Here is a 14,019-nt window from a genome sequence, read left to right on the forward strand (position 1 = left end):
TTTCAATATGCTATTGGAAGTTCTGGCCAGGGCAATCAGGCAAGAGAAAGAAATAAAGGGTATTCAGATAGGAAGAGAGGAAGTCAAATTATCTCTACAGATTACATGATTGTATATTTAAGAAACACCATCATCTCAGTCCAAAATCTCCTTAAGCTGATAAGAAACCTCAGCAAAGTCTCAGGATACAAAATCAATGTGCAAAAATCGCAACCTTTTCTATATACCAATGACAGACAAACAGAGAGCCAAATCATGAGTGAACTCCCATTCACAATTGCTACAAAGAGAATAAAATACCTAGGAATACAACTTATAAGGGATGTGAAGAACCTCTTCAAGGAGAACTACAAACCACTGCTCAAGGAAATAAGAGAGGACACAAACAAATGTAAAAACATGCCATGCTCATGGATAGGAAGAATCAATATTGGGAAAATGGCCATACTGCCCAAAGTAATTTATAGATTCAATACTATCTCCATCAACCTACCACTGACTTTCTTCACATAATTGGAAAAAAATCTACTTTAAACTTCATATGGAACCAAAAAGCCTGCAAAACCAAGAAAATCATGGACAAGAAGAACAAAGCTGGAGGCATCACTCTGTCTGACTTCAAGCTATACTACAAGGCTACAGTAGCCAAAACAGCATGGTACTGGAAGCAAAACAGATATATAGACCAATGGAACAGAACAGAGGCCTCAGACATAACACCACTATACAAAACCATCAGATCTTTGACAAACCTGACACAAACAAGCCATGGGAAAAAGATTCCCTATTTAATAAATGGCATTGGGAAAACTGGCGAGTCATATGCAGAAAACTGAAACTGGACCCCTTCCTTATACCTTACACAAAAAATCAACTCAAGATGGATCAAAGACTTAAACGTAAGTTTAATAAAAATCCTAGAAGAAAACCTGGGCAATACCATTCAGGAAATAGGCATGGGCGAAGACTTCATGTCTAAAACACCAAAAGCAATGGCAACAAAAGCGAAAATTGACAAATGGGATCTAATTAAAGAGCTTCTGCACAGCAAAGTAAACTATCATGAGAGTGAACAGGCAACCTACAGAATGGGAGAAAATTTTTGCAATCTGTCCATCTGACAAAAGGCTAATATCCAGAATCTACAAATAACTTAAACACATTTACAAGAAAAAAAAAAAAAACAAACAAAAAAACAAACAAACAAACAAAAAAAAAACATCGAAAACTGGGCAAAGGATATGAACAGACACTTCTCAAAAGAAGACATTTATGCAGCCAACAGACATATGAAAAATGCTCATTATCACTAGTCATGGGAGAAATGCAAATCGAAACCACCATCTCATGCTAGCTAGAATGGAGATAATTTAAAAGTCAGGAAACAATAGATGCTGGAGAGGATGTGGAGAAACAGGGACACTTTTACACTGTTGGTGGGAGTGTAAATTAGTTCAACCATTGTGGAAGACTGGCAATTCCTCAAGGATCTAGAACCAGAAATACCATTTGACCCAGCAATCCCATTACTGGCTATATACCCAAAGGATTATAAATCATTCTACTATAAAGATACATACACACGTTTGTTTATTGCAGCACTATTCACAATAGCAAAGACTTGGAACCAACCCAAACGTCCAGTAATAGACCGGATAAAGAAAATGTGGCACATATACACCATGGAATACTATGCAGCCATAAAAAAGGGATGAGTTCATGTCCTTTGCAGCGACGTGGATGAAGCTGGAAACCACCATTCTCAGCAAACTATCACAAGAACAGAAAACCAAGCACCACATGTTCTCACTCCTAAGTGGGAGCTGAACAATGAGAATACATGGACATAGGGAGGGGAACATCACACACCAGGGCCTGTTGGCGGGTAGGGGATAGGGGAGGAATAGCATTAGGAGAAATACTTAATGTAGGAGACAGGTTGATGGTTGCAGCAAACCACCATGGCATGTATATACCTATGTAACAAAGCTGCACATTCTGCACATATACCTCAGGACTTAAAGTATAATAATAATAATAATAATAATAATAATAACAATGAACACAAAGGGTTGACAATTATGAGGGAACATGATAGATATTAGAGTCCATTGATGTGGGGCTGCAGTTGTGTTTTCTTCAGTAAGAGGAGTATGGAAGAACTGAGAAAGGGTCTAAGGAGAGTCACTGAGACAGTAAAACTTGTGAAGAAAGGTTACAGACTTAGAATTGTTCAGTATAAAGAGATTATACGTATTGGGTAGTTTTATTCTTTTTTGTTAACTTTCATTAAAAAAAAAAAAAAAAAAAACAGAAAAGTGACACAAAGCCCTTATAATTTACTGAGTGCCTAATACAAACAAGATAAAGATGACTGGCATTTTGTAACACATTATCTCATTTAAGCCTTATAGCAATGCTATAGTATTATCACCATTTTACGAAACAAGAAATGGTAGCTTAGATAAGTAAACTAGGTTGGTCAAGCATTCGTATGGACTTTGAGTATATTTATTAGTTCTTAATTGTATATACTTTCTTACTGTAAGGAAGAGTTTCATTACTCTCATTTCGGAGTAACCTAGTCAACTGGTTTGTAAACTCAGTGATGGCAGAAGGACATTCATATTCTTCTCTGCCTTACATGTTTCGGGAAACTCAATGATAAAAATGCAATGTTCCACTTACATGAAAACATCTCTACTAAAGATTAAATGAAATAAGTGGACTTCAATTTACAGTGGTAGAGGAGATGGAAAAGGATTTAAAGGTTGAAATCTCACAACTAATAATGACAAAACCTTATATGCTTCATTGTCTCCAAAGTTCATGTGTTACCTAAACACTATGTTTTCTTTATAGGGGTCATAAAGGAGAATTCCCTCAAAGAGTTACTAAATAACAAACACTATTATAGACAGTAGATGAAAAATTGGAAGATGTTAGCTATAAGTGATAGCCAGGATAGTCTATTTATTAAGAGCTTAGATCCTCAAATCAGATGGCTTGACTTCAAATCTCAATTCTATCACTTGATAAGCCATAGTGTCTTATATTACTGTTATCAGTATTCTCTCTTTCCTCGCTCTGAAGGAATTATCTTTCCCCAACCTTTGTCATCAGGTTGGCCACATGACATTCCTTAGCTAATAAAATGTAAGCTGGAAGATGTTTTTAATGTCTGAACAGATGTTTTAAGATTCGCTGCATATTCAGTGATTGATCATTTCTCCTTCCGCCATGAGAACATTAGATAGAGGTTACTCTTCCATGCAACAGAAGATGTTTTTAATGTCTGAACAGATGTTTTAAGATTCACTGCATATTCAGTCATTGATCATTTCTCCTTCCGCCATGAGAACATTAGATAGAGGTTACTCTTCCATGCAACAGAAGCTACTTATAGAGGCTACTCTTCTGTCCATGGACAACATGGGCTAGAATGATAGCTAAGCTATGAAGTACATCTAACATGAGGAAGAAATAAACATTTGTGATTGAAAGTCATCAAAACTATTTTTGTTATTTGATTCATTTAGCTGATTAGTATAACAATTTTGTTACCTTGGGCATTATTCTCACTCTGTCATTCACTTTCCTTTTTTGGGTAAGATTGAGTGATTGTGATGGTTAAAAATGTTAATGTAGTTAAAGTACTTAGATCAGTGCTGTACTGGTAAAATTGTTTTGCAGAAAAAAGTCCTGAATTGTAATGTTTGTTCATTTAAGTGGTGTAAATACTCTCTCATGACTGATTCAAAGCTACCAGCATGATGTCACTGAATGTGAAATTAGACAGAGTTACACATAACCAGCCATCATGAGTAGGATTGGCTCTAGCACTCTGTGGAATTCGGAACAGTGGACATAGCAAGCATGATATTAGTGCCTATCAAATAGTAAATGTTATGGAAGAGTGAATTTTCTGAAGATAGGTAACTGAACAAAATGGTTTCTCAAATTTTCTTTACATTCATAAAATCATATTTAGAAGATCACTCAGAGAATTTCAACGTTGGAAGCAAACTTAGAAATAATCTAGTATACCTATTTCATCTTAATAAAAAAGGGAATTGAAACTTAGAGAGGCTGAGTAGCTTGCTCAAAGTCACACAGAGAGTAGGAAACAGCACCATGGCTCCTAGTAGCCAATCTATTCTTTTCCCTTGCAACATGAACAACCTCTTTTTAAAAAATTGCTATGAAAAGAATCAACAAAGAAAAAAGATGAATAACTAGCTAATATCTCTTACTGTGTCCCAGTTTCTGATTAAGTATAACAATAATAAATAAAAGATTAAAATTAAACCCTGGTTACATTTATTGATAATCCTGTTTTTTGTAATTATGAGTCCATTTTGAGGAAAGTTGTCATTAGGAGAAATGCTTAATAGTGTATTGTCGTGATGCATCATTTTATAAAAGTGATAATTACTAGGAGGAACTGTAAATTTTATCAATCATTGAAATGTCTAATTAAGAATAGTTTATTTTGACTATAAAAATGAATGCGTCATCTCCTTGCATTTCCTAGTAATATCTCCTAAAAATATTGCAGTACACCCCCATGCAAGTACACTCTCAAATTAGTGCTTTTCAAACAAATAATGCAGTGTGTTCATATCTTAAGGTAACAGTGGCAGTGGTTTATTTATTTTAACAACAGTGGTTACTGGCTGTAACTATGGAATGCATTGTCATGGAAACCACTTTTCCCCTCATCTTCCCCTTCAATTTACCCCAGAGTTGTTATTTGGAGAGGAGAATTAAGGGAAAGCATTTTCTCTAGTACATATAAATGGATAACAGATAAACACATATACACGCACATACAGAGAAATGAACTCTCACTGATTAAAGTTAAACATAAAAAGTCAAGGAAATGAAATATACATTTTGTTTTATATTTTGTCATTTCACTTTATCTATTTAAACTAGCACAAACTGTAAAATGGGGAATAACTTGCACATAGCAGCCTTAATGCTGCCCTAGAATAGGAGGTCAGCTTTAGCTTGGGTAATTCATTAGGGAAAGACTGTGTTAGATATTATTGGAACATCACAATATAGAGCATACAATACTTTTGGGGTGTTTGAAATCCAAATTATAGGCTAATGAATAAGGGAAATATTGTACAGCTTTTTTAGAATCTATTCTCTTGGAAAAACCAGCCACAATTATAGATGCTCTGTAGGTGGAAGTGCTCACACAATCACACTTTTTATGCTAACATAAAGGAATAAAATAGTAAGGGATATACTTAATCTATACATGTGACTTTAAATTTTCACAGAAGGCCTCAGACCAGAGTTTTGCTCCTAAAATGTGACCTAGTATGTTTAAGAACTTATAGATTAGACCTCCTGAGTCCCAGCGGCCTCCAGCTATTCATTAGATTGAATCAGTACTGATTCCTAATGGAGATATCTACTAGGCAAGGACTTCTGCACTTAGTGTAAGAATCCCAAAACTTTAGGCATGGCTGCCCTCTACAGTTAGAACCAGGTATAACTCAACTCTGAGGGTCTTTCCATGTTGAATTTTGCTCATACTTTGTTCCATATTGAATTTCCTTCAGATGAGTCTTATTTCATAAGGAGGAATTGCATTCCTCTCACAAGGGGCCTGATTAGAATGTAGATTTATTGACATTCTACTGGCCTATAGGATGAAAATGTAGGGTTGGGCTTCATAATCCATATTTATAATAAGCATCATAGATAATTATGACATAATCAGGTTTATTTTCCATCAACTTGGGAGAGAAAAGGAGAGTATTTTGGATATGGGTGGGGCAAAGGCACTTTATAAGGTACTGTCTTTGACTTAATGATTTGCAAGTTGGTATGTTCTTTTGTTCTAACCAATACATTTAAACTTTCTAAGGAGGAAGCATACCATGATATTGAGGCTTTTATTAGTTTATGATATAAATGGTCTGGCATTCTGATGGAACCGCATCAGGAGGATGTGGTCAGTTTGCTATGGATACTTTGGACTATGTTGTTCCTGTATTTCAGGTGGGATTTCTGAATTTAACACCAAATTGGAAAGAGTCTTAGAATTACCATATTCATGTAAATGTGACAGCCCTAATCCTTCCCAAATAAATCTGAATATTTTGGAACAGTGTTTCTGGAGAAGTGCGTTATGTCTCTCATGATGCTGTTTTCTTTTTTTTTTTTTTTTTTTTTTTTTTTTTTTTTTTGAGGCGGAGTCTCGCTCTGTCGCCCAGGCTGGAGTGCAGTGGCCAGATCTCAGCTCACTGCAAGCTCCGCCTCCCGGGTTTACGCCATTCTCCTGCCTCAGCCTCCCGAGTAGCTGGGACTACAGGCGCCCGCCACCTCGCCCGGCTAGTTTTTTTGTATTTTTTAGTAGAGACGGGGTTTCACCGGGTTAGCCAGGATGGTCTCGATCTCCTGACCTCGTGATCCGCCCGTCTCGGCCTCCCAAAGTGCTGGGATTACAGGCTTGAGCCACCGCGCCCGGCCGATGCTGTTTTCTAAACTCTCCTCTACTTTTCTTTGAACCTAACCTTCAGACTTATTGATTATGTGACTTGAGCAAGTGATAAAACACTAAGGGGCTCAGTTTCTTCCCCTAGAAAAAATATGTTGAATAATATCTACCTCTTAAGCTAAGAAATGAAATAAGCTATGTAAGAGCAGCTACCATGTACTGGGGCTTACCACAGGAATGTGTTGGTCAATATATCTGTCTCGTCTTCGTGACAACCCTTTAGGTTAGGGGTTGACACCTGCTAGTTACAGGTAAGCAAACAGGAGTTTGGATAATGTAAGTGACTTACACAAAGCCACATCTAGCACCAGAGCCAGAATCTGATTCCAAACTCTGATGTTTTGCTCTCTTTCTACCAACCATCTGTGAGGCATAGTGCCAGGCATCCAGGTGGCACCCAAAAAGTGCTAGTTTTACCCACTTCCTACCCCACACCCTTCTTATCACATTTGTTTTTGTCTTCCATAAGCAATTTTGCAGCTGTGCCAGCCAGCCACATGCTGATTTTTTTTTTTTTTTTGGTCTTTTTGCAATTTTGACAGCCTCAGTTAAAAACAAAAAACAAAAACAAAAAACAAACAAACAATAAAGCATCCATCAGTCTTATCATTCATACTTCTGGAACAACATAAGTACTACTTCTGGGGTTTCCTGGAGCCTCAGAGACATCAAGGTGGGGAAGGGGCAGACGCTTCTTTTTTGAGTTTGATAAATGTTATGTCAAATAAAGCCTTGGTTCTGAGGCCGCTTCCCTACCCAGGGAGTGAGTGGGCTCGCTGACCCAGAAGTCAACGGCGTAGGGCACCAGCGAAATCATTTTGAGCCTGTTTTCTACCCCAGATTTCTTTGCTGGCCCTCCGACCGCCCCCAGCAAGGCATGCTGTTGTCAAAGGGCTAGGAGGATGCTCCCTTCAGGGCTCCGCGCGGGCCTCCCTTCCCTTCCCGGGAAGTCGGCCTCGGAGGTCTTCTACCCTCGGGTGGCTCTAGCGGTGGGGGCCAAATGCAGTCTCGGGGTCACGTCAGTGCGGGGAGGTCCCGTGCTCCCACTCTGGGGACTCCTTGGCGGCACCAAGAGCACCCAAAGGCAGGACCAGGCTGGCAAGCACCGCGCTTCCCTCCCTTTCTCAGCCCCTCCCTCCCACCCCACTTGCCCGGCCAGCGCTCCCCACAGTGACTCTGGATTGCAGCAAGCCACTGGCTTTTTACCAAATCGGGAGCTGCAGTATGTTTTTTCTTCTTCTTCTTCTTCAGAGGAAATAATTTCAGCCCCCTTCAGCTCGCATGACAATCTTGTGTGACTGGGGAGAGTAGGCGGGCACATCCTTTTACATGCTAATACTGCCCCACCTCCTTTGAACCCTCCTCTAAGTGCCTCGCTTCCTTTTATTTTTATGGTTTATTTTTATTTTATTTTATTTTTATTTTACCTCCCCCAAATTCACCGTAGGGGGAAAAATTCTTTCTTGGTTCTGTCCCTCCCCCCACACGCCTCGTTCCCCAGGGAAGGGAGACCCCGAGAGGCTCGGTACTTGCCCGCGGCGTTGCTTCCACCGGGGCTCCGGGATGGCCACGGCGGGTGCAGGGGGCAGTGATCGAAGCAGCAGCTCGGTCTAGGCTGTCGCTCCATGTGCCTGGCGAGCACAGCGTTTGGGTCCCCCAGCGAGCTGCCACTGCCGCAGCCCGGAAGGAATGTCCCCTGTTGTTAAGGACCCTGACTGTTTTACACCAATGATTTGCCACTGCAAAGTTGCTTGCACCAACAACACTTTATCGTTGATGTTTGGATGCAAGGTAGGACGAGGTTCATGTCTTTTTAATGCATGTTGCCTCCCTCGGGGGAGAGAACAATTCCTTTTGTTGCTTGTTTATGTCTCTGCCTGTTGGGAGAGTGACAGAAGCTGCTGCGACTGCTCTGCTCTCTCTGGGAGCCAGCTGGGTTTGGGGGCCAAGAGATAGCACTGATTTTCTGGCGTCCGATGTTGGGCCGATAACTCAGTAGTGATGGGACCCTGATCTCTAACATACAGAAGCTGTAAGAGCAGATGCGGCTCGGAAATGGGCACCTTGGGTGGCTTTCTGCTTGGGATCTCCTTGTGCATTTTGCTAGTGACTGGGCTCCCGACTGCTGATTTGGGAGCTTCTGAACTCATCTCAGGTTACTACCACCTAGAGCCCCAACCCACTGGGCCAACTAGCAGGAGTAAGTGGGGTGGTGGATGAACTCCAGATGAAATTGAACACATCAATTTGCAATGTGACATATTTTAAGATAAAGAGCTTATTTTTATTTTAGACAGAAAATCTGGAGCTAGGCTCAGATTGCCCCCAGTTGCGTGCTTTTCCCTTTTATACAATCCACTTGAAATCAACAAACAAATTTTATCAAGAGGTGGCGCAGTTACTCAGTGAAGTTTGTAGTGAATAACTGTCCCACCCCAGATTTTTGTAAAAGTGATTGGTGTTCCCAAAGAAATGAGGTTTGAAGGTTTTTAAAACAGGTTATCATTCATTGCTCCTTTTCTGAAATATATTCACGGGGCTTCCTTGTTGGACCTGATGATGCACTCCCTGAAAAAGATGCATAGAACTTGGTGTTTGAACGGTTTAAGCCGGCTAATGGCCTGAGTGCACGTCCTGTTACTGTAAGATACAAGTCTTCACTTCTTTTTGTTGTGAAAAGCCGGTGGATTCGTCCAGCTTATTTATATAAAACACTTCATGTGGCTACTATGGTGACTAAGGAGAGAGAGAGTGAGAAAGAGCAAGAGAGAGAGAGAGCCTGCTTCATCTGAAATAAAGTTTGACTTCTCTAAGTGAATATGTATCACATTATACCTATTTTTCTGAAAGATAACAGAGATTGGATTGGACAGCTGGTAAGCACCTTAGGCAGTAAAGTTAATGAAACACACACTCTGAACTTCATGGGTAGCGCTCATAGGAGGTGTAAGCTTAATGGAAAAATTGGGAGTCAGGATTTTAAGTCTTATATTGGCTATGCCTAGAGAATGTCTCTTCTCTGGGCCTCAGATTTTCTTCTGTAAAATGAGGGCTGTGGATGAGATTATCTCTGAGGCACCTGCCAGCTCTAACAATCTCTGATTAGGTCTTCATTGAAGTCATTGAATTATAATATTATTGCCAGAGATTTATGTTTTTCTACTCAATATGATAGGTTACACTTTAGGGTGAGTTAAAAAATATATTGCCTGTACTAAAGAGTAGCTGGTTGTTCCTTTTGAAACCCCAAAGAGGTCTTAGAATTGTTGAAGGTTTGTGTGTTCATCACTGTCGGAAAGGTGTATGTGAATGAACAGCACCAGTAACTAAGGAGTTAGGTTCTCTCCCATACAACCTGCCACCCCTACCTCATGCTTTTATTCACCCTCCCAATTGCATTTACAGTAGCATCTTTGCAATGGTTACTGTTTAAAATCCATTCCCATGAACTTACAAGAATTACTTTGCAGTGCTAAATGATTATTAACAAAGGTGAATTATTTGTCAAGGGAAATTAAACACAAGCTAATAATCAAATAAGATAAGCCATTGGTGTAGAGAATGTTGTTGAATATGCATTCAACCCTTCAAGTTCATTTACAGACAAGTTTCTTTTATGTTGTTATATTTTCACCTGATTTTCAGACCATATTGGAGGGAATTAAAATAATTACAAGCACACACACTTTTTTTTTTTTTTTTTTTTTTTTTTTTTTTTTTTTTTTTTTTTTTTTTAGGCTAAGGAAATACATTACTTAACTTTCTTTAAGTTCTCTTACTTTTGGTGTTTGGGTTTAGCAAATTCACTTTATGAGAGAGATTCATGTCAATAGAGTGAAACACCTATGTCATGTGTGTTGGCAGACATCATTTTTTGAAAAATAAATTAATGCTATGTGAAAATAAAATAATACTTTTAGAGACTCTAACCCATCTTATTTTACAAAGTATTTGAATAAGATAATTCTCAAATCCCTTTATAACAGGATCAATTATTATATTATAACCATACTTAACAGAAGGATAATTATAGATGAATTGACATAAGGATTCTACCTTATAATCTTAAATATGGAAAGAGTATTAGGACTTCCTACTGTAGCCTTCCTCCTAGTGAAGTTCTTCAACACTATCTGACAGATGAAAACAGAAAATAATACGGAAAATTTACCTCACATCAGGCTTAAACTTCAAAGCTAAATTTTGTACTTACTATTGATATGATTTATGTAAGTCTCAGTTTCTTCATATGTAAAGTGGCCATAGTAATAACTACTGCAGTATATATTACTATGTCATTGTGAGAAATAACATTTAAATGAGATGCCTGCAGTACTTACTATGTATAAATTCATCAAATGATTGTTGCTTTTATATGGCCCTAATTATTTTCATAGCTCCACTGAAGTGGGCTTATTACTTATAGGAGAAACTGCTTCCACTGTTATTAACATAGTTCTCTTCATAAATTCTTCATCTTTATTAAGAAATCAATCATTACTTTTCCCAAAGTTATTTTTCTTTGCTCTATGCTGTTTATATGAAATATAGGAACCATTTATATATTGATATGACATTCAGAAAATGAAGTACATTTATGAAAATTAATGAACAAATTATACTATTATTCCATTTGATCAGTAAATATTTATTAACCACACAAGAAATGCTACACACTGGAGGCATAGCAATAAACTGATCTTGTTCCCTTTGGTCTCAAATTTAAGTGATATGGCAGATGATTACATTTCTTACAATATTGATTTAAGAAAAAAATTATAAAGGATTTTCACTGAATCTTTTAGTAATTAAAATGTAATTTAAATAATTTTTGAAAAAATCATGAAGACACAGATTTCAGTAAGGATACTTCAAAAACCTACAGTCATTTCAAGATTACCTAATAAGTGTGAAAATAAGAGTATTAGGATGGATATTTATTTCCTTTCCTGAAAGATATGCATATGGCAAAGTCTAAAACCATTTTCATGTGTAGGCCAGAGTGTCAGTTTCAAAAACACTAAAACTGTTTGCTCTAATTATCTCAGAATGGCTTGAAGGATGCGGAATAATTTGAGCTTTCAAGCTAGACACTCAAAAGTTATCTTCTTTTGTTACTTAGCCATCTCCAGGATCCCTCTTGTTGCATCCTGACAGCTATTCAATTTAGTTAACTGACTATATGACTTATGACTGTAAACATGGAGTGTCTTCCTGTGCTAGGCATTATGATGGGCATTAGAGATACAAATGTAAGTCCAACACCATTTCTTCCACAAATTAATTCTGAGCCAATTAAGGAAGTAATTCCACTTCCTTTATTAAAATACAGATCACCCACTGTCCCACCTAACCTTAAGTTCTCATGAGAGAAACCAAAATAACCTTGTTCCATAAAAAGATTTTCTATTATATCAGTTTCCCCACCAACTTTTTTATTTGTTTATTTATTTTATTTATTTATTTATTTTTGCCCCTGTCCATATGCCATTAACACATTCACAAGGTAATTTATGGGAATGAACTTGCCATAGGGAAGGAGGACTCCTAAAAGGTTATTTTTTTCTCATAGTAGTTTCTATGTCATTATCAGAAAATAGGCATCAACTTTACCTTCACTTAACTGTTTTCTCCATCCACAAAAATCAAAGTATTGAATTTAATTTCAAGGGCCAGACTAAATAGTATTTATCTTTCCTGTTTCTTGTCTATAGCTGCATTGCAAAGGTCCACAGTCCGTGTGTGTATCTCCCTTCTTTTATTCCCCTTTTTTATTCCCCAATATTTCTAAGACAAAAGAGAGTAGATTTTAGGTATTCTTACACACACACACACACACACACACACACACACACACATATACACACAGAGAATGTAACAGAGATAGAGGGTATGTTAATTAGTTTGACTGTAGTAACCATTTCACTATATCAAAACATTATGTTGTATATTTTAAATATTTACAATTTTAAAAGAAATGTGGCTAAAACTTGAGCACCTTTTTCTTTCTCATAATAGCCATTTGTTAATATAACAGCTCAACTGAATCACTGTGAAGCCCCTAGGACACATCAGGTATATTCAATATTGTTGTTATATATTAAGGTAGGGGAAAGTTTTTGAAAATGTTAGAGTCCTGAAATTTTGTTTTCTGGTGAATATTTGGACATTTTGTAACTTCCTTAACCCTCAAAGAAAAGGAGTCATCTTCCAGAAAGCAGCCTGCCTTTCTTCTACGGGGTGACTCTCACAAAAGAGAGCACAGGGAGAGTAACGGGAAGGTTAAAATGGAATAAAATGGAAAAACAAAAAAAGGAGAGAATCAAAAGAAAGGGATGAGTTCAAGGACTAAAAAAGCAAAAGGAAAGGGTAAAATAATTTGGTTTTATTAAACATATATACACTATCTTAGGTGTTTTACAAGTGTTATTTCTTCCGATCTCCATAGTTACCAGGCAAACAGAAAAAGGAGCAGGGAAGGAAGGAAAATAGAACAGAATGATGGGAAGGGAAAGATGGGGGGGGGTGGAAAAAAGAGAGAGAGAGAGAGATAGAAAGGGGAAATGGGTTGTGGGCTCCCAGCCTCCAGAGGGTGCTCTAATACACCCCCAAGATCAGAGGGCCTGTCAGAACCTCCTTGGTGGACAGTTCCCTGGAACCTTCTGGCTTTCTCCACCTCTCCCAGACCCCTTTTTCCGGCCTAGACAGTCTCTGTGGCAGAGAAGTAGTTTTGTTTGCCCATTTGTTTATTTAAATGTGGCCAATTTTGTTATAAATTATTCGTGGTAGCAGAGGAGCCATCAATTTATATATAATTATGTATTTTTTTTGTCACTAGCAGGGTGGTTTCCCTTTACGTATTTTGAATATTGCCAAAGGTTGACAATTTTAGTATATGTATTTTTTTATTTTATAGTAATATATGTTCATTGAAATACATTAGAAAAAACAGAAATTCAGAAAACAAACTTTAGAAAATACTTTTTGTTTCAGAGGACTAGATGTAAAAACTTAATATTCCAGTGTCTGTTTTCCTAGTTTTCCAGTACTATTTTGGTTTCCTTGGTTTATACGTGACTTATTTTTAAAATGCTGTTGTAATCATGTTGAGTTTGCATTTGAATAATTTAAATTTATATTAGGCTTTGTGAATGTATTTTAATTGCTGAATAACAGTTAACTATCCTTTTGATATTTTGGCTTTTTTCCCCTTAAATTTTCTACTATTAAAAATAAAATAAACATCTTGGGGAATAAGTCATTTTGGATTTAAAATTATTTCCTTTGGATAGGACAGAATAAGTAAAATTACTAAGTCAGATTTTTAAAAATAATTTAAGATGCTTGATGATGGGTATTTCTAAGTTTATTTTAATCATAGTTATATAAATTTGTACTGCCACAGGCTACTTTGTATGTCATCACATTCTTCATCTTTACTTTATGGATTTGTAAATAAGAGGTAGTCTAGTTTTTCTCCTGAATAGGGTTAAAACTCT

General features: G+C 37.4%; 1 protein-coding gene across 6 annotated transcripts in view; it reads left to right on the forward strand.

Moving 5' to 3' along the window:
• The window catches only part of DLG2 (discs large MAGUK scaffold protein 2), a 2,272,173-nt gene that overhangs the window by 956,436 nt on the left and 1,301,718 nt on the right, over window positions 1-14,019 (forward strand). Inside the window, exon 1 of one of the 6 annotated variants that reach the window (XM_030918838.1) lies at window positions 7,666-8,311. The exons of the other annotated variants lie outside the window; for them this stretch is intronic. Within the exon in view, the coding sequence (XP_030774698.1) occupies window positions 8,210-8,311 (102 nt within the window). The 5' untranslated portion in view covers window positions 7,666-8,209. Of the gene's footprint in view, window positions 1-7,665; window positions 8,312-14,019 lie in introns of those variants that run through there. 6 annotated transcript variants of the gene reach the window in all.

This window comes from Rhinopithecus roxellana, chromosome 15 (assembly GCF_007565055.1).
Source record: "Rhinopithecus roxellana isolate Shanxi Qingling chromosome 15, ASM756505v1, whole genome shotgun sequence".
Lineage (NCBI taxonomy): Eukaryota > Metazoa > Chordata > Mammalia > Primates > Cercopithecidae > Rhinopithecus > Rhinopithecus roxellana.